Here is a 27,399-nt window from a genome sequence, read left to right as displayed (position 1 = left end):
TTAACTTAAGCCTTCGCGAACCATGCTATCGCGGTATTCGGCAATGGCATATCGTTGAAAGGCGTTAGTAATATGATTATTGTTATGATCATAAATGTTTTATAAACTCTACGGTTATCATAGTGTATGACTGCTGCTGTAGCCACTTCGTGAACGCGGCGCCTCCCGCGTCATGATTTCTGGTTCGGTACTTTAGGTTTCTTATTAAAATTTGACTACGTTAAAATTTATTTTAGGTAATTTTCCTCATGGACAAAGAGCAGTGCCCAAGGTGCAAGGCATATTCTTATTTAATGCAAGAATTCCACTGTCGCTGACTTATTTTATCGTATTGATCAAGACAAGCTGAAGGCAAGAATATGTCGAAGGCATTCATTTACCATGTAAGAATTTTGCTTCCACTGAATGTGTATTCTCAATTCTTGCTCTGCATTTACATATCTGGAAATGTATATTTATAGCAATTGTTTAATGTATCTCTATTTCGAATAAAAACTCTCCTAATGAATTTATTTTATATGTTGGTACTTCTGCCAATAAAAGTGTGTGGAGTTGGTAAGATTGTCAAGTGGCAACCTGTGGCCAACTACACTGGGGGCGCTCCCACTGGCTCCCACTCCCGTCATCGTGCACGAGTCCATGTGTGAGGATAACAATCTTAAAGTTCAGGTTTTCACGGTGGAAAATTATTACCTCTCGTGATGTTATGTTGAAAAAAAAAATGCCAGCGATTCTTTGAATATTGAATTGAATTTCACTTAAGAGAATCCATTCAAGTGGTAATAGAACCCGTGTTGTTCCGAAGTACATGTGAGACTTTTTGTGCGGTATTATTGGTTGGGTTGGTGTTTACCTCCATTAGGGTACAGCAGTCTCAATTAAACTAGGAATAATAGATCTTCACTTTTATGTTTCCATCCTACTTTTCTCGTGTTGGTAAATATCGATTGGGTTGCTGTTAAAATTTGATAACTGCTTTGTCAAATTCCTGACAATGGACAGGGAAAGCCAAGGCACAAAGGAAAAGTTCGCGGTAGGTTTTGGCCGCAATGATGCAATGTTCGTAAAACAATGTTTAAACTCTTGGGTGATCTGAAACTTGTTATTTTCTAGTGCGACGCACCCTGTGAAAAAGGTGTGATGGATTCCCGATACGAGTGCCCAATATGTTTAAATTATTTGGAAGATGCTGTGCTGACATCATGTGGTCACCGATTCTGCTTGAGATGTATAAATCTATGGCTTGAGTACGCAATCCGTTGCATCATCTACGTCGTGTGTGGTTATAGCAGCAGCTCTCTAATTATGCTTGGGTTTAACCAATTTCAGGCAGAAAGGGGCGTCATGCCCAGTTGACATGTCACCGCTGACTCAGAAGGACATTTTTCCTGATAACTTCACGAGAAGAGAGATAGTCCAGTTTAGGGTGTGTTCTACAAAGGTAATGATTATCTGCACACCCTTTACATCTCCCCTATTGGAAATATTCAATTGAAAAGGGCAAATTTCAATTAAACGGTTCAATTGATTTTTTTTTCAATTGAAGAAATGTACAAATATACTAATTCATCCAATATGGTGAACTTATTGTAGGATATACTTAAAATATAAATTTCGCGAATCTCGAATTCTGAATAAGTAAACAGAAATTAATGTTGAAATATTTTTTGAAGCAGTCTAACAAAAAAAAAAACCTTCATTGGGCTTTTCCACATCTTCCATTACTTCCTACAACCATGAATAATTATCGAAAACCTGTACAGTTTTGCCATGATTATTGAAACAACAACCATACCATGAGAGCCACATCTTTTATCAGTTCTAACAATCTCAAATAGTCATATTAACGCCTTGACTGACAGAGCCACAACTTTCTCCGCTTCCAACAATGTTGAATAGTTATCGAAAAGTAAAAGTTCTGCCATGATTAGCGATAATAACTTCACCAACAAATATCTCACATGTCTTAGCATCCTCTAGAGACCAACCTGATTTTTTTCTCAAAATTTTGCCTGAAAACCAAACTTTTGCATAGTTTGAAATTTTCAAAATTAAAGTAAAAATTTTAGGAAACACTGTGAACACCGAAAAAATATACATTGTTACCCCTACATGAAAATATATTCCTATTTTTTTTTCTTCATATTTTTTAAACTGGTGGACATGGTCAAAAATACGAATAACTGCTTCGTGCCATTTGCGTACTATGTATCCAGGAAGATATTTGATTTGATTGTTGATGAGTTTGTAATATTATTGATTAAGAATAAATATTGACGTAAATGATGCAAGTAGTTTCCTAATAGAGCAAGAATAGGACTGAGTATTCGGGGACCATCTTTTGATTAAGCAATGACACTTCATCATTGTTGATGCTTGCAGTAAGGTTTCTCTGATCCTTAATTTCTCAATCGGTAAATGTCAAACAATACAGACGAGTCAGGTGCGGCACCAAGAGAGAAAATTATTTGGCTAAATGCTTAATGAGAGGCTGGTTTCCATAGGTATTTTAATATCCATGAATGTTCCTCTGCATATAAAAGTCTACATGCATGTTCATCGTAAGGGTTAGTCCATCTCAGTCGAAGGATCTCGTTCGTTGACACCTGGTAGTTGCTGAGACGACAGAGTACTATGGACACCACATTCGGAAGGAGCAGGTGGCATTTGAGCTTGAGAAATGTGCAATTATTGTGTTCCAAAGGAACCAGGCTGCTGCCCTATGCCACACGAAGTTGAGTTGTAGAGGATTCCATTTCCTATTTGAGGAAGGCGAGACGATATGATCTCGTATTGTAAATAACATTTTCATTTTGAAATTGCGTACCCATTCTAAATCTTGGTTTTTCAACTGTTTTGAATTAAATTGGCAGAGTATTACTTTAAATCCAATATATCTCTTCTAAGGGTCAATCATGTTTACAAGGAGACAGAAGATGGATAAAAATGTGAAAGATGTTACATCCAACTCAAGGAAATGACCGGACACAAAAAGTTGCTTGACACAGCTTAGTTTATGAAGGAATTTCTAAGGAAATTAGGTAGTCTTTGTTAATGATATTTTGTGGTGTAAATACTGTACTATTGTGTCTTAAGGCCGTTTTACATGGGGCACATCATTACGGAAATCTTCCTGATGTACAAAGGCACAATCAAAATTGCGCTGTGTAAAGTGGTGAATTGCTAGAACACACGAGAGAATGCACTGTTATAATAATAATAATAGTATTCTATCGATTAAGGTAGGTTTCCAGAGAGTACTGAAGAAGTATGGTAGCCTCCCTTTCTTTCCAGCACTGCCTTCTTCAATTCACTGTATGGCTTACTCCCTTTAAATCTATCTAAAAATCCTATTCTCTTCCTTCCCCTCCCTTGTTATCTAACATTCTACCCTCTAAAGCCATTTGCAACATCCCCTCCCTGCTAAGTACTCCCTCCATCCAAACCTTCTGTCTCCTCCGTATCACTTCTAAAAGTTGCCTCTCCTCACCCACCATATCCAGGACTTTGTCATTTATCCTCCTCTCGGTCAATTTCACCTTCTCCATACCCACATCTTGAATGCCTCCAGTCTTCTCTTGTCCTCCTTAATTAGTGTCCTCATTTCCGGACTGTAGAGAGCTACACTCCAGATCAAACTCTTCACTAACATTTTCTTTAACCCTAGGAAGACTGAAAAAAAATTATCGCGTAGTAGCCTGACTGGGTCCAATGGACCCTGAACCATTTTTTCCACAATATAACCACTTTATGATAAATTTAGGCTGAGTTAAGAGATGGTTTCCATCTTATTTACTTCCTTAACATATTTCTTCTCTTATTTATTATTATTATTAAATTATATTGTTGGAAGCTATTACTGCAGCGAAGCATAATAATATTCTCTCTACCAGAAATATCACTCCACCTTTCCCATTTTTATGTATGTTCATTAGCACAATTACATGAACACAAATTACAAAATGGATTATTTGTCCATGTTAAATAAGGTATGTAACAAATTTAATGAAACAAAATTATGATGCATTTACAAATGTTATAAACCGTTATGCTACTGCAATCACTGATTGCATAAAATTTCTGAATGCTCTTGGAATATAGACACAAACATCATCGTGAAGATGATGTTTGTGTCTTTCTATCCTTTTTGTAGTTTTACTTACAACACTTATTTTCCTAGGTTGCTAAGGTTGGGGAGGAGTTTCTCATAATTTTCTTTTTCACGATGTAAATTCTTCCGATAGTTGATTTTCTCTTGGATTCCATGAGATTCATGAGATACCACTTTGTTAGGAAACCCTGTAGGCTGTATGGAATTTACAGACGTGAGCTCGGGTGGAATCCCTCGTTTATTTTACCTCATGATCTCTAAAATCGCTAAACCTCTGGAAAGTAGTCGGCGGTCTACTTTCACATATTATGTTTCTGGCTGATTAGTCCCTCAACCATATCTGTAACAAATCTTTTTCCTTGATTGACCTCTTGGCATCTACATATTATAATCTCTACCTGTGTATATTTGGGTATTCCATTTGTATGAATCACTACTACCACTTGCAGCCAAAATTTCAATTTTATTCAAAGTTATAATACCATACTTTCCTGGTTTTGATGAAACAAACTCTCTAATGGTAGAGTGCCGACGGAACATCAATAACTGATGTCAACTGTCATGCAGGGTCCTGGCACGAATGCATATTTCAAATATTCATTCCGCCCTTCAAATATCTCTCTAATAGTTTGCAACTTATCTTCGCCTCTGCTTTTCCTCATTTCTGTGGCATTATCAAAGCGAATAACATGCAGTATTATTTTGTCTCTATTATACTGTTGAATATTGGTCGCCCGTCTAGTTTACTCCAAAGTTGTGGAACATTTTCATATTTGACTTGTAAAAATTATAAATACTAGTAATCCCAGAACCTTATTTATTCCAGTCATTTTCTTCATTCTACAAAGCTTGAAGCAATGGTCCATTTTCAAACAAAATCAAAAATCTTAGGACGCAAAATTAGCAAAAGAGCAGAAGACAGAATAAAAATTCCGCACGGCGTACAGGATATGACGCAAAATATTACGCCTTTGCGTTCTACCCTTTTTAGTGGCATGAGGTTTTGTTTACCACTCTTTCAGATTTCGTGAAATGAAAATTTTCTCTCGATAAGAATTCCCCATTTTCGTATTTCTATCATTTTCTCAGCAGGATGAAGAAAAAATCGCCCAAGGTTTAGTTATACTCCATCCTTATTCAACAATTTAGGCTCCATCACCACTGGAGTCACGACTACCCTCCTCCTGTCAGCGCTGTATGTTTAGATGCTGAACACGTCCTTCTGCAATCTTTAGATGAATGCACTCTAAATGTGTCACTATTAGCAAGCCTGTGAATAAAGTGACAATGAAATTTATCAATTTTTCATTCCAAACTTTACTTAGATATAAATGGAAGATAACATTGTTCGTGCTACTCCTTTGTTGTGAATTGAGGTAAAAATTAGCAAAGCACTGTCTCATATTGTGTTTCTGATATCATCAAGCAATTCAAAGAGCTCAATAGTCTTAGTAGAACAACTAATGTTTACAAGAACTACAAACAATGCTTTTTTATTATTACCTCAAAAATATCTTGATAGTTATTTTGAGTGTAATATCCGATGGGCGACGCCGATTTCTTAGCTCCTCAACTACACAGTATATCAATAGTCACTCTATGAATTCAGTCACATCAATACCTCACAACAAAAAATTTGGTACCACTAAGCATCCTGTAAAGTTAGGAATAATAAAATTGCTGTATATCATAGTAGATGAAAATCAATACACCACTTCATCTAACTAATCCATCGGAGGAGTAAACGATTTGGTAAATGAAGTAAATGCTGAAGTAGTACATTAGAATGAAAGACTATAATCTTTTATATAATCCATAAAGGTTTGTACTTACCATGTACGGTATCAAAATGTAATGATGGAATTCAAATTTTTCAATGTCTTCAGTTAGATATGTAGTTGGAATAAAAACAAATGTCGGCAGGCAGCAAGAATACTCCAGTTTGCGAACGTAACTTCTGACTGACCACCACGAAAGCACTGCAGACGTTAGATGAACGGTCTCACATACAAAACTAATAGATTATGGGACTGAATGTAGATAATTCACACTGTGTATGCATCAAACCAGAGAAAGTGGCAAAAACTACCCATTACGAAACGGTGTGGATACATGTTTCTGACCGTATTCACTCTAAATGTGACGTTGTAAGAGAATATGAAAGGTTTCCAGCCCATCCATAAAAATCGCCAACTAATTGGTAATAAGTATCGCCTACGGCTTTGTTTATAACTCCGCAAGCATTGAATCTCCCAGAAATACAAAGTAAATAAGAAAATTGCTGAAAAGTTGAAATGAATTACCCATAGCATTGAAAATAGTCGACTGGGTCCAATGGACCCAGTCCGTCCACTATGTAACTTTGTAGTATACCGTAAAATGTAATGAGCCCATTCTCGTTATTTCTTGCTATTTTATAGAGGACATGCATTTAGGAAAAGTCACGGCGTCAAAATTAGTTTCGTGCATTTTTGACATAATTATAAACTTTCAAAACTACCAACTGGGTCCAATGGACCCAGTCCGTCGTTCTAGGGTTAAACTCTTACATAAAGATCCTCTCAGAAACTTCTTCCTGTTCATGAACGCTTCCTTTGCCAGTGCAATTCGCTTCCTGATGTCCTTGCTACTGTGTCCGTTTTCGTCTAATGTGCTGTCCAAATAGTTAAATTGCTCTACCTGCTCAAGTTTTTCCCCACCTACTTTTATCTTGAGTTTCACATTCCTCACTTGCGATGCTTTACAAAACCGCATTACCTTGGTCTTCTTGTGATTAATCCTTATCCCATGCTCCTCGCACCGCTCGTCTATTGCATCCACTAGAGCCTGCAGTCCCCTCGCTGACTGGCTAATCAGCGCCTGATCATCCGCAAACCTTACCGATTGAAACATCATTCCTCCCACTTTCACTCCGGTTCCAAATCATCCCACGCGTCTCTCACCATCTCCTCAGCATATTCGTTAAAAAGCAGCAGTGATAAGGATAACCTTGTCTCACTCCCCAGCTAATGCTTGCCCACCCAGATTCTCTGTCCTTCTAGGTTCCTCTCCACCAGGGACCTCATCATTGCTATTGCGTTGTGGCATTACATCTTTAACTCTTCCAGATTCTGAACATAAGCCCCAGACACAGGGATCTCCGATTGCCTGTCACTATCTCATAAGAAACAATACCAAAACCTAAGTACAAGCTGTATTTGCCTGACAGCACCAAAAATGATTTTAATGAAATCACTCTCGCGGCCGAGCGATGTTTTCACTCTGAGTGCCGAAAAGAGAAGAGGCCTGGGCGACCGCCGAACAATGTCAGGGTGGAGGGGTAATAGAGCGATGTCCAAGTTAGCTGCATCGGTGTAAATCTGCCGGTAGGTGCCCCTGTTGACTGGCACCACTGCAGAACATCTGTCATCCAAGCCGGGGTTTGGGGAGAGCCGCGTACAGCTAGGTTTTCTCTCCTCTATCTCCTGGGTTGGAGACATAGCCAAGTTGTGTGATAGCTGGTAGAGGCAAGTCATTGGAATTCAAGGAGGGGAAAGACATAGTGGGATGAGGTGTTGGAGGGAAAGAGAAGGTTGTGATAGGACTATGGTAGTACTTCTCACTCCAAACTGCATTCTTATGCCTCAGCACCCAATTCCCCTTGATTGCCAGGAGTAGGTATTCTTCCGCCGTACTAGCTATATAAGTCTTGATCTCCAGGTATGACTGGTTTGGTAGGCTGGTTCAATAGGCTGATTCGATAGGCTGATTCGGTTAGATGATTTCGGAGGGCAGAGTTCGGAGACAAGAGTTCCGAGACTTAGAGTCTACGAGCCTTTGAGTTGAGGGCATATGCACGAAAAGTCCTTAGCGAGAGAAGTTCTGCGGATAAGTTCGGAGGAATTTCTGGGTGGGGTTGCCAGAAATTTTTTGGGGGGTACACTAAAAAATGCCAGTCTTCAGGGCGAATTATTATCAGGGTGTCTCTAATTGTTTCCTTGAGCTGTTCATACACCTCATTTACTTCTTCCTCCCTATGATTACTAGTGGGCATATAAACTTGAACCACCACGAGGTAGGTGGGCCCAGGGTTCCCACTCAACCATGAAAACCTTAAAACCGTGAATAAGCCGTGAATTTCATCTACCGTGAAAAAACCTGGAAATAGCCGTGAGTTTCGTCATAAAACCTTAGAAATCTCTCAAACTTGATTGTAGAACGACGATAGAATAAAAGAAAAATAGAAATTTCGATCATGTCAAGGCCGAGTCACATGCAGACACTGTCCACGCATTTATCTACTTACGTGTATTGGAAGAGCAGTTATTAATTGGTCCGTGTGCCATGGCTGCACATTGACCTTAAGCCTGCCTGGAAGACTTTAACCCTGGCAAAAAATCAGGCAATTCTTCACTTCCCTGCCACCCTGCTCTCTCCATTTTCCCACACACACCCTTTAGCCAGACCTGAATTTTGCTAACGATTAGTGAAATGATGAGAGATAGCACTATCATTGCTGCATTTGCTTTCAAGGCATCTGTTGCGTTTGTTACATTTTTAGTTAATGTGCGGCTGGTGATTGTTTCATTATCAATATTTCTGCCTAAAATGCCTTATGTACAAACCGTGAATTTGATGACATTTAGACCGTGAAAACCTGGAAAAAAACTGTGAATTTAATAATGTAGCTAGAGTGGGAACCTCGTGGGCCACACCTCAATTTCTACCACCAGAATCCTATTGCTTTCCTGGTCTATACCTACCACTCGCTTACCCATTGTCCCGTTTAATGCTAAAAGTACTCCTTTCTGGCTTTCCTTCCCCCTCCCACTATATATAACCCTATACCCATCACTCCGAAAGTCCCCACCATAGAAGTTCTGGGGAGGGTGTTAACTCGTTAAAGTGAAGCCAGCAGAATCCTGTTTACCGATGCACATTTGTTTGTCTGCCATATTCCTTTACCTGGTTTGTTCTGTTTTCCGTAAGTGTGCACGCTAAGTAAATTGTCCAATTTTCTGTGATCTGAGGCTGCAGAAGCATTCTGAAGGGTTGTTAATATTCTAAAATTCATTTACATAATGGGTTATTATTACAGTGGAAGCACAATTTTACGAGTACGGCATTGTATGTTCCTTCCACTGTGTACGCTCGGTTTTACGGCAGATATTTCTTGAGAGCGATGCACCACTGAGCAAGCATTAACTATTATGCTACGTTTTCTCTGTTTCTTAAACTAAGAATTCAAAATGTGTGTCAGATCTTCAACACTTGAAGCCAGTTACATCCATGCATTAATGTGATTTACGGCCTTGAGTACACTCCGCGCACTCCCATTTTACATTCTTCTTTTGTTATGCCAAGTTATCAGTGGGAGGGGAATGGGAGGAAGACGACAGTGGGAAAGGGAGTTAGTTCCCTCCCCCGTCCTATTGGCTGGCTTCATCGCTATAATAATATAATAGACTACGTCTTAAGCACAGGGACTTACATTGTAGTGAAACCCCCTCCATCCTTTCCAGTGTGAGGTATGGAAGTTGAAATCACAACATTGTCGTAATTAAATCGGCACCTTAACATTGACTTCCGACTTATGGAAAGCTAGAGCAACGTTACCTGCTGTTGCATGCTATCCGGCAATGCATATTTCGATATTTCATATATGCATCGGAATGTAGTTCGATCAAGACATCCTAAGCTACTGCCATGTAGGAAAATCACAAGTATTACCAAGATGCAGTGGCGGCTGGTGGTAATTTATCTAGGGTGTGCATTAGAGCAGATATAGGATGATTTAATTATATTATGTTAATCCTAATCCATGAGCGTCATATTTCGTCGTAATAGAATACATAGCAAGCAAAACATATCACTGGTACACTCTACCCTTAAAATTGCATGAACAGAAATAATACTAGCATGTATGAAAATAATTATTCTCAACACACCTTTACAAGTGACGGTAGTTGAAATTCATTCTCTTTTCCTTACACCCTATGAGGAAGTAGTGTAGAAAACGGCTATACAGATGGCTCTGTAGACGGACTAGGATCCTGGGCGCAGGTAGTGTAGGTGGCGGCTACACCACTACACTACCTGCTAGTCAGTCACCGAAAACATGCGCGTGCGCACTCGCATGGTTTTGAGTCTGCTCCCATCGCCCCTTTGAACAGCACATACCCCCCCGCTTACCTCGTCCCGCCAGAGCTCCCTCAAGCGATCGCACAGACCGAAAATGCGCCCGGCATGATGCCACGGGATCGCACACTTGTAGAGCGGCGAATGCGAAAAGGAGATGGCTGTAGCATTCGGAGGCTCATGTTTCTTGCATATGCAGACAGTACTATTATCCTTCGCGTTGCAAAGGAATAGTTTTCTTTTATAATTTATTCATCTTTGGGTGTGCACTTGCTAACATGCGTATACGTACGCGCCGCCACTGCCAAGATGGTAAAATAACAATCAAACTTAGGTTAGCGAACAAGGACTTAGCACCGCTGTGTAATCAACTGTTAAAAAAATTTTTTAAAAGCAAAATTACCGTGCTGATTGCAGAAATTCTCTTCTTATCAACCAATCATAGTGAATCTTCAATATCTGTCCTTCATACTCTCCAAAATTCTTAATACAGTGGACACCCGATTACATATCCAGCTGCGGTATATCGGTGTTGCGGATTATCCGTGCATGATTTTCACTCTCGCTCAGTATTTTCCGCTATCTTTGAAAATCGGACGCACAATCATCGGAATGACTGCATCAATGCTAGGATACACCAGGCTTATTATTTGCGTTAGAATCCCTTTAGTAAAACAGAAGCGATCGCGCGCTATCTGCACGGGAGCACTGTGTTCCTGTTTTCCAAGCCTTGCAATGTGCGACCGTGCACCGTGATCATGGTTACACGTCTTGCAGCAGTTGCAGTCCTGGCAACTTGTGCGAGACGCGACTACATGGCGAGGTGCCTGGCAGAGTAGTTTCCGATAGCGAGCAGTGGTTGTGAAGCATTCGTGCAGACCGTTTTTCTGTATCTGTGATCACTCAGTCACGGATTTGTGGTTTTCGACACCAGGCCTTACATGGAGCAATAATACGAGTGCAACCATGTTATTGCCGACTAGAAGATCGGGCACTGGCAAAGAAAGCTCTCAATGAGCCCAGGAAGCACTCTAAAATAACAGATTAACTGCATGGATAATAATATATTGTTTGTTTTCGGTAAATTACGAACATTGAAAGATATTTTAGTGAAAGTTTGGGTTATCGGTGTTTTTTTCCAATTATTCGTGCCGTCTCCCCCCCACCACTAGCCCAAATAATTGGGAGTGTGCTGTAATTGGTATATCGTCTTTTCGAAAAACCATTGCCATTTTGCACGGGGAAAATCATTGCGCAGGTTAGCATGGAAAAATTTGTTGAAATTGCGACAATCCGAGCCTGCAATTACAGCAGGGGCTATTTTGCTATCTTGCAACCATGCATTCCTTTGCCCTGGGGTTCAACCTTGTTGCGATGGAAAGGCTTGCGAGTTCCTATGACCCCTACAGCTGCACTGGCGGGATTAATTCTAAATTATTAGATAGGTTGAAGGAGTCAGACGAAAGGTAGTCCACATGATGGTGTCACGTAAAAAACACTGAACTTTCTTGCAGCACTCCCACCCCTTCCTACATTCCAAGAGATCTTCCTTTCCGAAACCTTTGTTTACTCTCTCCTACAGCCTTTTCCTGATCCTCCAGACACCCGAGTTACGCATCCCAAACCCCCCTCCACTAGCACTTCCCTCCTTCCCAAGGTTTCCCCCCTCCCTACAGTGGTGTAGCTTGAGTGCGTCAGAAAAAAAACGAAAAAAAACATGGCCCCTTAATGTAATCTCAAGCAAGGCATTTACCAGCCCTTCTTTCACCTGCCCTGGGCACTCCTTTCTCCAACTCTCATTATCCTGCCCCCAGTTCCTCCCTCAGGTAATCCCCATCCAACTCTTACTTACCCCACTCACTTGGAGCATTCACTCACTGTGGAGAAGTGCATGGTTCATCTCTACTGGCAACGGGGACATGTTTCTAACAGGAGAGAGGCTGGAGAAGTATCTTCCACTAACGGGGAAATAAAGAGGAAAAATTTGTTATCCCCATTCATTTGATTGGCTACGACACCTGTTTTGTCATCTCTTTACATATTTCCAGTCTGTCCAAGCTACCATGATACTCGGCAGATTCACAATCTGTTCGCCAAAAGGCACGACTGGACTGGACTACCTGCCTCGACAATTCCCTAATTGACCCTAATCATTTTAGCCAAGCTGGGAAGCACGAGTCACATATTGGGGAAAACTAAACAAAACACCACCTTTTTTAAATCAATTATTTTGTCCCCTTTCCCTTGGGCTACAACCTTGTCGTGGTGGAAAGGCTTACAATTTCCTATGAACCCTACAGCTGCACTAGTGGGATTAATTCTAAATTATACCCAGTAAAGCCATCCATGCCAGATAGGTCGAAGTGTAGGAGCCAGACGAAAGGTAGTTCACGTGATGGTGTCATGTTAACCCTTAGGTGCACGCTAAGCAGGGATTTTGCCGCATTTTTCAAACATTCGAAATAGCGCGTTTACTGTGAATGGATCACTTGTGGCACACTTTGTCATTGTATTTCTGTACTTTTCCCTCCACGAAGTACATATTTTTGCGTCAATGTGATGACCAACTATTGCGTTAGAATCTTACAAAGTGAGAACGACGACAACTTCGGGTGATTAGCCGCTAGACGGCGTTCACACGATACTAAGGAATTTCTGATAATCTGTCGCTACCGTGGAAACTTGGAAGCATAATTCTATTTTCAATAATATGTTAATATGTTGTTTCGTATTTATTATATTTTTTGTAAGCATTTGCAGTATTATTTTGCTGTTATTATTATTTATATAATTGATCTCAACCTCAAACCACATGTCGTAATTTAAAAATTTCATCTTCATACTCAAATATTAATTACATTGGTGTAAAAATGCATTATTTACACTTTACTAGTGACCGAAAAATAAGTTATGCATGTTTTTTTATAATGCATTATGCATTGGAGTTTGAAGGCGAAGAGTCGGCACTTGGTGTATCTACCTGCGGGAAAAGAACATAATGCTGCCAAGGCATTATATCAAGATTCAGGAATCGTAACCTCCTTATGGAGGGAAGGGCAGGTAAACCACGATATGGAAAATATTTTTTTGATTTTTCACATGAAAGTGAAGGGGAGGAAGAATTTTTTTGAAGACGCATTACATTCCAGTGAGAGTTAGCAGTCTGATGATAATAATATTGTTAGCCGCCCACATAATTTCAACGTTTATCTAGATCAACGGAAAAAGGTGAAACGTTTTGGCTGAACTCTTAGATACAATTTGCAAACACCCAAACAAAAGCTAAATACATTGTTCGTGTTTCACCAGGGCCAACATAATTTCCTAAGAATGCCGCAACCGAACTCGAATTGTTGCCGAAAACGATTTTACTGAACGTGATTGAAAAAAATGTCGAGAATACCAACTTGTATATTGAAGGAAAACTGTTATCTCATGTGTACTCGAGAATCAGAGGTTGCATCATTACTTCTCTTATAGAAATACTATCTTTATTTGGAATTAAATACTCTCTCTCTGTAATAAAAGTTGAAAGGGAGATGCTAGAAGAGCTTTTAAAATTGATGGAACAGGCCTGATGATTTGCAGACCAGCGTTCGGGATAGCAATGGGAATTCATGAATTCGAATGGGAAAATAACAGCAAAGCATTACTATTCAGGTCTTCATTTAGCCATTTATTTGCTAGAAAATGGTCTAACTTTATTAGGTACCGTGAAAAAAATCCTTAAACCCACACAGAGTTTCTACCCTGAAAAATTCGATAGGCTGCAACTTCATTTCATGGTTTCCAGGATACCTGCACTCTTGTTTCGTACTGCACTAAACAAAACAAATGTGAAATTCTTTTGAAGTGCTTTCTACGTTGCACTGCAAAGAGGACATCAAAACGAACTGCAAAAACCTGAAATGATCCTGAACTACAACTCAACCAAGGGAGGTGTCGATTCTGTGAACCAGAAGTGTGTAAATTACTCCCCTTCAAGACGAACACGAAGGTGGCCTCTATCACAATTTCTCCGGTTTTTTTTATATGGCTACTCTTAGCGACCACGTGATTTTTGTAGCTAAGAATTTTGAAAAATATCCATCGAAGACCAAGAATGGAGTTCATGGAAGCGCTCGCATTTAGCCTTACAGATAAACATTTCAAGTCTAGGGTGAAAAAAGGTAATCTTCCAGCAGAAGCATAGGCTTTTCTAGCAATGAGACTTGGGAAAATTCCTGAAGTATCTGCTTCTGCATATGAACGTCAATGTAGGGCGGGTCATTGTTTTACACATGGAAAATGTAAAAATTATAAGACGGTAAATATACGAATGTTTTCTATTAATATGCAATAATCATTCCATCTGCGTCAAAAAATGTCACAAATGTCATTTCAGAGGCAGTGATGGCCAATAAGGATGAAAAAATTGAAAAATTAATTTTGCTTGTATAGTTTGTTATTTTTAAAATTTTTATTTTTGCATTAACGATTGGGCATATCCATTTCCTTTTTTGTGTGTGTTTTTTGACTTTATTCTAGATTTCCTTTTGTCTGTATTGTCGTCTGCAATTCCTTAAGAAAAATTGGTCGAAGTATATTTCAAGAAATTTGCATATAATTATGTGATATTTTAGTTTATAAATGAATGGGAAAAATATTTTAAGTGCTTTTATTTATTAAAAGTTACCCAAATACGTTAAAATACCCTCAAATTTGAATTTATACTTGCGAAAATCAAAAATGTAAAAGTGCGGCAAAAAAGCCGCTAGCGTGCACTGGCGCTATACTTGCAGGCGCGTGCACCTAAGGGTTAAAAACACCGTTGGAATGGAAGTGGGAAACCCTACCTACTATCTCCTCCCTGAACACATGGAGTACAACCAAATGAGCCTTGGAAACTCATCAAACGGGACCCATTAGCAAAGGGGGGGGTCCTTCACTGCAGCAAGGTTGGCAAGGTCTAGGGGTGCCGACTTACAAAAAATATTGGGGGGGGGCCCAAACCGGGGATCTTGCCCCGGTAAATTTTTTAAGTAGTGAATTTTAGTTTTTTAAGCATTTTAGAAGAGTCATACGATCAACATTAGAACCCTAATCACTCGAATCTCAATATCTGGACACTCCGGGGAAAATCGACAAGCCTGACACATTTTTCCTCATACAGGCATCGCCCGAGTTACGTATGTCTAGACTTACGTAAATCCGTACTTACGTAAGCGATAACCGTATTTCAAATGATTACGTTAATTTTCGAATGCGAGCGCGAAGAAGTAGATATTCGCTCGTACAACCTATCGTAGAAAAAATATCGAATAGTTATAGAGTTTTTTACGTGCTAAAAATAACAAAGTGACCCATTTTTGTCATTCCTCGAAGGAAATTTCATTAATTTCTGTAGAAAAATCGCTTATAAATCCCAAGTCAGCAGTCAACGTGAAAATTTGCAGTTCTAGCGATGGATGTGGTGGCGTATGTGGTTGCGCTCATTCCTGTACGATACAACTTGTTATACAGCAATATCTGAAGCGCCAACGCAAAGGTTCGACTTACATAAATTTCGACTTACGCATAGTCTGCCGGAACGCATCTCTTACGTAACTCGGGGGATGCCTGTATCTGTAACGAATTTTTGGGGGGGCTCGGGCCCCCTCAAGCCCCATGGAGTCGGCGCCACTGGCAAGGTCCTCGGGGTTGTCAACATGCGAAATCGTAGCAGAGACTTATCATCATCGCGAGCAGCAGCAGCAATGAAGAAAGAAGAAAAGAATGCCAAGAAGATGGAGAAGATGATGTCGGCTATAAATGTATGGAAGTGGAATGTGAGGACAATGGTGAGGGCGGGGAAGTTAGAAAATATCAAAAGGGAAATGGAAAGAGGGATGATAAATTGATAGATATCTTAGGCTTATGGAAAGTGAGGTGGAAGGTTGGTGGGGACTATTAAAGTTTTTTTTAGGTTTTTATAGTGGTGGAAAGGAAAGTCTGCGTGGAGTAGCTTTAGTATTAAAGAGGAAGATGGGTAAGAGTGTGGTAATTATAGACCAGTTAAGCAATAGGATTCTGGTGGTAGAAATTGAGGTGCGACCCACCAACCTTTTGGTGGTTCAAATTTACATGCCCACTAGTGATCATAGGGAGGAAGAAGTAGATGTATGAACAGCTCAAGGAAAAAATTAGAGAAACTCCGAGTAAGAAAAATCTGACAGTGATGGGGGACTGGAATACCTCAGTTGGAAAAAGGGAGGGATGGACGTGAAATAGGAGATTTTGGACTAGGATTATGGAACGATAGGGGAGAAAAAGCAGCAGAGTTTTGCAGGAGAAACAAATTTTTCATCACAAACATTTGGTTTAATCATTAGAAAGGGCGAAGGTACGCATGGAAAAGTCACAAGGATATGGGGAGAAATCAGATAGACTGCATCATGGCATGACAGAGGTTTAGGAATAGTGTGAAAAACTCGAGCGGCTTCCCTTCGGTGGATGCGGATGCAGACCATAACTTAGTGCTCATGAAAGGCCTTTGGAGATTGCATGTTGTGTTAAATTTTTTTTGGTAACTGTTTTGTTAAACTCCTTATCGATTAGAGACTTAATTTTGGTTAATTTTGTGCATTATGTATGAGAAAGGACCATGGCATGTGTTGGAGGTACATGAGATATTGCAATATGGAGCTTTATTCTGTAGGGATTATTTCGTGTAATTGTTGATAACTTTCCCTCGTGTTGGGTGAGGCATGTGCAGAGCATGCCGTCAGGTTAAAGCAAGTGTTTGGCAGAGCAGTAGTGGCGGTGGTAGTAGGAAGTAGTTTGGTTGCACGTGTGTCTGTTTTCTCGCTTGCAGGAGGGGTGCGTGCAGGGTGAGGAGAGGAAGAGAGAAGAGACATGTGGCGGCCACGACCCATTGGTCGCCGCCCTCTACGAGAGGATCATCCTGTTGGAGCAGAGGGCTCACGAGCAGGACATAGTGGTGGAAAACTTGAGGGCAAGTATTCTGTGCGGCACTGGTGGCATTTCACAGTGGATGAGTCGAAGATGTTGTAAGGAACTGATTGTCACGGGTAGACTTGTAGCACCTGCAATGAAATACATATTTACAAGTGCAGCTGAGTAAATCTCACCCCCTCATCTTTTCCTTATAGTCATATGGACTCAAGTTTGGAATTTTATCTCAATTGAATGTCATTTCTTATTACTCTGTGAACAGAATTATTTATTAATCTATTGTATTTTTTCATGGCGCGTCTTATATCTTCTCTTGTAAGATCTTTAGACAAAATAAATTATTATTATTATTATTATTTCATACTTAAATGCCAAATCGAGAGACAAGTTTAAATGGATTGAATAGGTTTTTTATGTTTCATTTATGGTGAAAGTCATGGTAATATTTTCGTTAGAGCTTTGTTAAAAGTTATTAAATATTAGTGTGATGTTGTTTATGGCAGAAATGATATATTATTCAAAGCCAATGCTTTTTTAACCAATTTACACACCCTGCGAATTTCAATCGTTCTGACAACGGTGCAAAGGAATCTGATTTTATGCTGAGTTCATACTATGGCAAAAGTAACTAAGCATTATTTGAATTCTTCAGTTGAGTAATTCAGAGATAATAATAGGGTAATTTCTTGCAATAATTGCTTTAAAAAATTATAAAAAGGATTTAAATCCAATATGTACCTAATTCTGCATGACAGTAACTCAACCTTGTCAATTCTAACATGCAATAATGTACAGTGTAAGGAATCCAAAACCAGTAAGGAACAGTACTGTTAACTCAAAAATATGTTGCTTAAGTCCATATTAATTTTATAATTTTAAGAGTAAGTAAATCCTCTTAGAAGAAAGCATATATTTACTTTTATTAAAAAAAGGTTCATCTTGGTGATGCAAAAACTGGAGGATTACATGTTATTTGTCGATAAAAGGTTTCCTCTTGTTCGTATTTGTTATATTATAGGTTGTATCCTATTAAATGTTTTGCTCAAAAATGCTGATCAACTTCAACTAGGACTGCTAAAAATTGTCGCTGCACCTATGGCTTCAGAAACTTGGCTGTTATAACATACCATAGCAGCCAAGTTTCTGAGGTACTGCATTAAATACGTCAATTCGTGCTGATAGACGTAAACAAATGTCTGTAATGTTCACAGTGAGGAACTCATGATTTCCATCTCTCAGAGAGAGCTAAAATCATTCCAGCTACACTAATAACTTTTGAAAAGTGCTCTGAAGTATTACCCTCTGCTTGAATATTAGAGTGGATTTGGGGGAAGACGATGAATGTAATTAAATGGTAGCAATCAAATCTTGAGTCTGAAAAAAATTGTCAGCACATGATGACCCATTCTTGCTATCACTAATCATGAAAAGACTTGTTAGATTGCTGCTTTACATATATGTATCCTAATTTTTAGGGTTGCATTTCAGGTAATGGAGGCACTGGTGCCATCCACCTTTGCATTTATTTGTGCCATCGCATACCACAGAGAGACATTTGGGTGTGTTACATTTTTGGGTATGTTAAAGACTGGGGTCATTGGCATTTCATCAAGTGAAACATGTTTGCATCTATGGAATAAGTGAGGAAATTGTTTGGAAAGACCTTTGACCAAGGGAGGGACAGGAACACTTGGTGAGCTGTGTTTTTTGCCTTTCAGAGGAAGGTGGGCAACGGTGCGCAGCACACCAAGGATGGAGAGGAGGAGACTGCGTTGCGCTGCTGCCGGGGACTGCTTGTGTGGAGGATCACGGGGTTCTCTGCACAGCTGCAGCTCATGAAGGCCTCCTCGCGCCCCACGCCTCCCATGCTCTACAGCCCACGCTTCTACACGCGACCCTTTGGCGGCTACAGGTTCTGCGTGCGACTGAACCTGTCGCCCAGGAGCCCCAACCATCTCTCGCTAGTGGTGCATGTGGTGCGCGGTGACTATGATGACATCCTCCCGTGGCCCTTCAGTGGTGAGTGCCAAGGGTTTGCAAGGGGCGATGATTGTCTTGGTGGCACCAGCAACCGCTCAGCCTCAGGCAGTTCCATTACATATACATTGAGATTAGCAAGCAGTGAGGGATAGATAGCTGTGCGTTTGTTTTCTGTTCATGCATTGGCCCCTGCTTTTACCAACCATGACGGCATCTCTTGTTCCCCCATCCTGTAAGGCTGTACCTGGGCACCCAGACAGACATGGCCGTCGAGGTGAGCATCTGCCTTAATGTCAAGGTCTGTTCTGCTTACAAGTGGCATGCCTTTCACATCTGCAAGTTTTCTTTGCTTTTAACAATTGTCTCGTCTTGAATTTTTGAGTTTTCCCAAAGGTTAATAATAATAATTTTTATTGTTCCTAGAGATCACTTATGTACCGGTGGCATTGGAAGTCATCAAAATAAAAAGTAATAGTTACAAATAAATGAAGTGATATAATTAGAGATGTGCGAATAGTATCCGCACCTCGAATACTATAAAGTATTCGATATTCGAGGTCTCGAATAATTATGGTAAAGGTACGCACTCGAATCCTCGAATACTTTGAATTTCGCACCGTACACTGTCACACACTGTCGTTGGCAGTTGACTCGGAAAATTGTAAAGAACTGTAGTCGTTTAGTGCATGCAGCGCCGTTATAGGCAAGTTGACAAACTACCTCGAATTTGCGGATTAGAGTGGTGAAAAGAGTTCGATGTGGGGGACCAAAAATGATGGGGTGAAAAAATCTGAAAATCCCCGGTTTCCCCCACCAGGAGAACCTCAGTGCATTGGGTGAAAAGGTCCCAGCTGGCTCAGGGTTGTCCATATTATGAAGACCATAAATGAAAAGCTTCAAAAGAAAATATCAAGTTACAGGAGAATAATAGAATCATGTTTCACCCTTCCCTCTTTCTCCCCCACTGGACTTTTTCTGCCTACCCGCTTCGAAGGTCCCCATTCCTGGAGGTCAACTGCTGCATGAGTATTGTGTGATAGTTACATTAGTGCATTTCCCAAGATCCGCTATCCCCCTCCATTCAGCACTAGCCCCCCTCTGAGGCTTTCCTCTTCTCTGAAAAAAAAGGTCCCAGCTCCCTCAGGGATCATATTAGGAAGACCTTAGCTTCGAAAAAAATATCAAGTTACACGAGAACAATAGAAGCGTGTTTTGCGCCCCCCCTTTTCTCACCCACTGACCTTTTTTAGCCTACCTGCTTCAAAGTTCCCAGTTTCTGGAGGTCAACTGCTGCATGAATCACCTATTAGCCCAAAAGGGGTCTAACAATGACTTTCGGCAATTAATATTACACCTTTATTGGATTGAAATATTAGTAATGTGCGCGTAATTTAAAAAAGAGTAAGACCAAATGCAACGCATTTCTGACTTTATTTAAGAATTTTACGCGAGGAAATAAATGCCAAAATACGACGGAGACTTAGCATTCTGACGAGACTCGATATGAGCAGCAGAGCTTCTCGGAAGTTGATGCAGTATTTTTTTCTGAAAACATATATCAAGTTACAATTTATGAGTTGTGCTATAAATCTCTATTGTTGGCAGAGGAAGGGATATTTTCTCAGAATATTTGGTTTCTCCCTCATAGCAATTTGAATTCATCTTCTTATCTCCTGAGAACTTCCAGAGATGGACTGAAAATAATTGAAGAAAATCTGGTGGAGAAGCGCCTGTATTTTGCAAAACGCCTCGGATTGTCCACTAGCACTTGACAGTAGGAGTGAGGGTAAAGCGAGCTACCTGTTGAAAATAAGAAGTTAGATGAAGCCGAGTATCAGATGGACGTTTGGTAGATGAGAATGTATACATCAGACAGAAATCCATCGTAGCAGTGTAAATGCCGAGATGGCATGCAATCATTTTTGGCAAGGCGGTGTGTACCCTTAGAATACAGTGGAACTTGGATAATTCGAATCTCAAGGGACCAGCTAAAAACTTCGAATTATCCAAAAATTCGAATTAAAGAAGTTCTTATAACCGGGGAAGTAAACAATAATAACACGTTTTAAATGAAAACTATTAACTTTATTGATACTATTTGATCATTAATTTATTGAATAATGCCTATTACAGTAATAGTATACAATAAAAATAACTTTCAATCGCTCAAACGGCAACGAAATTAAGTAAACAATCTTAACTAACCTTAAAATGTCCTCAGCAATAGCTGAACTGCACTGCATGACTGCAGTTTGCAAACTACGCACGATTACCAATAGTCCATAGCGAAATAAAAGCAAAAATCTATACAGAACTGAAATATAAAACATTGATCAAAGAGAACTAAAAGTCTGGACACTATATTAACTGAATAAACAATAAACATAAATTTATAGGCCCTAACCTATTGTTTTACAAAAAAAGAAGAGATTTTGGCCTGTTTCTTTGAATTTAATCTCTCGGCCGTTATAAATGATGCTAAAACATCTAATGATTTAAATTGCACATCACCAACATTATTTCTGCTCTCCACAAATCGCCGAATTTCTCTCAGGTAGTCCATAGCGTCGGCTGCACTCGGTACTGGCGTTTCTTCTTCATCGGCTCGTGACCCCTCTATCTCGTCCCCCGATCCTTCATTATTTTGTGTCTCGGTGTCTAGGACTTCTGCTACGATGTCGGCGTCAGTTAGTTCTCCGCACACAGCGACATTCTCGTCCACATTCAGAAAGTCCTCGTACAAGATGATTGGATTGGGTGCCACATCCTCCCAGCCGTCGATTGGTAGAATTTCATCCAATTCCGTTCTTTCGGCGCTTTCTTCGTCGGTTTTAACAAAACCTGCCTTTTTAAAACAGTTTTTTATTGTTTCCGGTTTCACTTTGTCCCACGCTTGTTTACACATTCGCGATGCTTCTAAAATATCCAGCTTTATTTTGAGAGCGTTTCCTTCCCCGGACAGGATATCCTCGACCAACAAACCCCTGTAAAAGTGTTTTAAATTTTTTATGATCCCTTGATCCATGGGCTGGACAACAGAGGTCATGTTGGCTGCGAAAAAAACCACTTTCACATTTTCCATTACAGGTATGGTGTTGTGTGCCGTGCAATTGTCGATGAAAAGGAGAACCTGTCGATTTTCTTTAACAAACCTTTTGTCCAACTTCATTAGCCACTTCGCAAAAAGGTCACTTGTCATCCAAGCCTTAGAACTGCTGACATATTCTACTGGCTTAGACTTGACATTTTTAAAGCAACGAGGATTGGCCGATTTTCCTATCATTAGCAAAGGCAGCTTTTCCGAACCATCCATATTAGCGCCAACCAATAGCGTGATTCTTTCTTTGCTTAATTTCCCTCCGTGGCACTTTTCGTCTTTAAATGCAAGTGTTTTGTCAGGAGTGCATTTAAAAAAAAGACCGGTTTCGTCAACGTTAAAAATATTTCTCGGGTCTCTGTCCTGGATCATCTCTTCCAGATCTCTCTTCCACTGGTTAGCTTCCTGTAGGTTCACGGCCCCACTTTCACCACAGACTGCCTTAAACAAAATTTTATTGCGCTCTTTAAAACCATCCAGCCACCCAGTGCTAGCTTTAAAATTTTGCTTTCCTAATTCTTTAGCAAACTGCTCAGCCTTGATCCTAATCAGAGGACCACTTACAGGAACTTTCTTGTCTCTTGTCTGCTTGAACCATTTCAGCACACAGTTGTCGACATCTGGATTTCCTGGCTCTCGCGATCGTTTCCTGTCTTTATCAAATTCCTCTGCACTGCTGAGAATTTTATATTTATTTTTTAAGTAAGTCGATAGGGTGTTGGGTGGAATTCCAAAGTCTTTCGCGATTTCAGATTTTTTCTTTACTCCTTTTTCCACTTCTTTAATCACACTGACTTTTTCAGCTAATGTCAAAGTTTTATAAGACCCTGGTTTTTTCGATGACGTTGATGCCATGATCACTACACAGTACACTCACTAAAAGTTAAGATTTGGAGAAACCGACCCTAAGACATCAGCAAACCTACGTTAGGTAACGGCCTTCACACGAAACGATATAAACCACGCACAATGCGACACATGCGACACACAATGTAGGGGGAGTGTCGGGTGTCAGGTACAATGACCTTGGAACGCGCTGCGCCGTCTCAGTTGCAAGCAGGGTTGAGTTATTTTTAGTGTGGCCTTCAACAGGCGGTGGCGGGAGGGGAGGTATGAGTCATCAGACTAAACGCAGGCGCGCGCGGTCCCGCGTTTGTTCTAACGCAAACATTTCGTCAAATGTGGCTTGGAATATGTTTTTTTACTTTTTTATTTATGGATATTTTGAATCGTAATTTAATGATTTGCTACTTAAAAATTCGAATTATCCAAAATAAACTTCGAATTATCCACGATGTTTTAGCATTGTTTTAATACAAAATGCTAGGGACCACGGGAAAAATTCGAATTAAAGAAGATTTCGAATTAAAGAAGTTCGAATTATCCAGGTTCCACTGTATTTGAAAGAAATGTTAGTTGAATCAACTACAGTCGGATCCGGATTTAACGTCTTCGCATTTAATGTTTTTCTGCATTTAGCGTTTATTTTTTTGGGTCCCGATTCATTCCCTAAATGACAAGGACAAAGGACAATGTAAAAATTATCCGTACTTAGTGTTTCCGCATTTTGCGTTTTTCCGCATTTATGGTCGTAAAAATTTGTCCCGCTCAAAATTTTTTTGCCCGATTTAACGTTTTTTCATGACGGTTCATCCAAATCTTCGAATTTATGCTCATCAACAAGAACAGTCTCATGAAAGTTAACCAAGAGTCGGTAGAATCTACCGGGGAACGCTTCTTCAACTGCTTTCTTCCGCGAGCGCAGCGCTGCGACCTTCAACTCGCAAGTTGGGTGATTTGTCTTCTCGTAACGTTTCGCTCCCCTTCTGATCCAAACACCAGGCACTTTTTGTATCAGATCCGATCTAATGGAGCAAAGTCATTCCTTAATATCGTCGAACTACCGTATCCTTCACTTCTTGAACTTGACTTCGATGATACGTGACGACTGATGACACGAGTTATCTTCCGAGGGCCGCTACAATAATGGTTTTCTCGTTATGTTTTCAATTGATGGCTTATGCCTCTTTCAACTCTACTCCCTACGGGCAGTCGATCATTAGCCCAATATTTTTTCAGTCGGCTACTTTCTCTGTTCAAAAGAGGAGGCCCAATATCAATTGCGCAGTTCACTAGAAGATTCTTTCTATAATCCATTCCAAGGTCAGTTTCCACGGAGGAACAGCAAAAGAACAGAGGAAGTGTTTCCCCTGTCATGACCGTGAGTGAGAGCATTCTTTCCCTGCGGAACAACATTATTTTACATCGTAATTTAGATATCCCGGAACCAATTTACCGACATGCGGCTGGTTGATATCGATGTCGATTCAAAAATATTTATCTGGTGCTAATTAATGTCAAAAGAGAATGACAATCGGAGTTTTGACGAACCATAACGGTCCATGACTCAAAATAAATCGCTCCTACTGGAAAAAAAATCACCGCATACTCACGCGAGATTAGATGAGCGCGGAAAAATACGAAAATCCGGCAGGTATCCCTTGGTGGTTGACTTCGACATCATAATCCTGACAAAATTGCCAAACTCCAGAGACACTGACAATTTTTCGGATGAAATCCAGTTCTGTTGAATATTAAACCTTTACACTTAACAGAGTTTAGCTAATCGTTATTCAAGGTCCAACCAAATTTTATTAAAAGCTGCCGAGAAATAAGGCGAGTCGGAGTCAAGGTGATCAGCGCGCCGCGTAAGCAACTTCTCCCGGCTCCATTCGACCTGCATGAGGCCGCGGATATATGACAACGAATCTGGTGTTATCATCGAGTTGAATCACCATTGACTTGTATGCATACTAAAATAAGATTCTACTTTTTTGGATGACCTCGAAATCCAAAATGTGCGCATAGGAGGCTTTTTAAAGGCTCATAAATCCCTTGTTTCGCCGAGGCAACAGAAAACGTTAAGTTGGCAAAATTCCAAGAAACCTCCCTGGGTCATTCCATGTCAAATCACCCAGAAATTTTCAAAATGTCACCCACCAACTCGGATTTTGATGAAAGTTTTGTCACTAGCTACTATCCCCTATCTAATGACCCATGTAAAATATTTCCTCTCTCACTCTCATAGTTTGCAAGATATGAGGAGTCAAAGTTTGAGATGTTTGCTCAGAAGTGGCGCTAGTGGGAGTCAAATTCCAGAGTGCAGGGCACAGGGTAAAAATTCATAACTCAGAAACCACTTAACATATATGAATGAAATTTTGACCCCTTGTCTATCCAAGTACATAGCTTCCATAGTAATGTCTTTTATTCCCCTTGCATTGTTATGTTGGCCAAAATGATGTCAACAGTTGTTAATTAACCGATTTTTTTAGCTCAAAAACATTACTTCATATTTTCAGAATTATCACCAAAAGGCAGAGCAGTTAACTCATCCAATTTTTTTTTTAATTGAAGGTTAATATGTGCTCCAATATACTGTGAAATAAAAATGGTGGTGTTTTGACTGCCACTATGAGTATTTCAGGTTTTACTTTTTTTTCTGCCCCTGTGAGAGGGATTTTGGACACGTACTGTAAGATAATAAGTATAAGTGTACCCATACCTTCATGAGGATATATTTGAAATATTGGTCAGTAAATCTAAGACCAAACATGTAGTCTAGTGAATGTGGCTCTTGTTCATACAATTTTTTTAATAGCAATACTTGGCTTGTGGCAGCTGAGGGTAAAAAAATCCAAATGGCTCAGAAATGTGAAATGATGCTTTTTTCCTGGAATTTACCCATTTTTCAAGTGTTTAGTTTATGGAAAAATTGGTATCAAAATACATTAGGCTCTTACTGTGCATTAGAGGATAAATGGAATTACTAATTTAAATAAAATTATTTAAATAATACACTTCAATGTGTTTAAGGCATCTCCCGAACATCTCTGGAGGCTCTCTCGGGCAACTAAATGCTTTACAGTACCACCAATTCCATCACATGGGGATATTCCATGGCTTGTAGCAAAGAATGTCCATGATGCCATTAAGGAGAAATCCTGGTAATGCTTGCAAAGATTGAGAAATATTTTGCAGTTCTTGTACCGTCCTGCACAACCATCACTAAAGTAACTCAATTTTTTGACTGAAGTAAAATTTTCCTTAACAAAGCAAAATATTATTCTTTGGGTTTCATAAACAAAAGCTACATCATGCTTCAAATCATCTGACAAGATGCATAAACTGGAAATAATAAGCTGTTTAATCAGGTGATCTAGAGTACAAATCACAACAGGGTGTACCGTACAACTATCACTTGTCCAGTGATTCCCTTGTGCCTCATCCTGGATAACATATGAGTAGTTCTCACTGAAGTCAAAGAGAACAGCTGCTTCATGGGGTCCAAGATTTTCTTTCATTTTCTTAAGGTAGTTTGCCTGTACCTTCGTAATAAATGAATGGGGCACCAGTTTTTCCACTCTTTGAATTTAAATTGATAGGTACTCATCAAATGTCACCGTGAAGTTCACCAGTTCATATCTGTCACTGGAAACCCACTGACTGTATGAAACTTCATCTCCGGGGTCACATTCTTCAAACTTTTTCAGCAGTAAGCTTTTCAATTTTTCACGTGAAGGACACTGAGAGCAATGTCGCAGTATACAGTCGCTATTATTTCTAGAGCACACGAAATAACCAATTAGGTCCTGGCTTGTTTCCTCTACATTACAGGCACTAAGCAGTAGGTTGACATTTTAATGAATTGTGCAAAAACACACTGAATGCGTTCCAGGACATCCTGCTACCACAAACCATTTTGGACCTAGGTTGCAGAATTTAGAAAAGCCAATTTTAATTCTGGGGAAGTCAAATTTAAAAGTGGAATACAATTCCTTCAAGTTAGCAAGTATTAATCTCTTCTGAACATGTACATTTTTGGAGATACTTATGGAATCTTTCTTTCCAGGCATCATTCTTGAGTACTCATCACTTTCATAGAAAGTCCTAACTAATTGTAATGTTTTATTTTTGCCTTCCCTTTTCTCAATTCAGGTGCAGCTAATTTTCCATTGTCTCTGAAAAGTTCTCTTGCTTGGCGGGCAGTGTACTCACTCACATGATACTCTTCCATTACTTTCTTCCTGCTCCATAAAGTTGGTACCAATGAAAACAGATGTACCTTTCCTTGATGGGTGCTTGATGTGTCAACTTTTTG

The 27,399-nt window shown here is 39.9% G+C and overlaps 1 protein-coding gene across 3 annotated transcripts in view; it reads left to right on the top strand.

The window, feature by feature from the left end:
* Positions 1-590: 590 nt before the first annotated feature.
* The window catches only part of LOC124162427 (TNF receptor-associated factor 6-like), a 40,631-nt gene continuing 13,822 nt past the window's right edge, over positions 591-27,399 (top strand). Inside the window, exons 1-5 of one of the 3 annotated variants that reach the window (XM_046538963.1) lie at positions 591-1,033; positions 1,136-1,247; positions 1,330-1,441; positions 17,061-17,201; positions 18,880-19,180. In XM_046538963.1, the coding sequence (XP_046394919.1) occupies positions 1,141-1,247; positions 1,330-1,441; positions 17,061-17,201; positions 18,880-19,180 (661 nt within the window). In that variant the 5' untranslated portion in view covers positions 591-1,033; positions 1,136-1,140. Of the gene's footprint in view, positions 1,034-1,113; positions 1,248-1,329; positions 1,442-17,060; positions 17,202-18,879; positions 19,181-27,399 lie in introns of those variants that run through there. The other 2 variants (XM_046538961.1, XM_046538964.1) reach the window with 2 other exon arrangements.

The sequence above is a fragment of the Ischnura elegans genome, chromosome 7 (genome assembly GCF_921293095.1).
Source record: "Ischnura elegans chromosome 7, ioIscEleg1.1, whole genome shotgun sequence".
NCBI lineage: Eukaryota > Metazoa > Arthropoda > Insecta > Odonata > Coenagrionidae > Ischnura > Ischnura elegans.
Note: the sequence above shows the minus strand (reverse complement) of the source record. Positions and strands in the feature narration are given on the sequence as shown.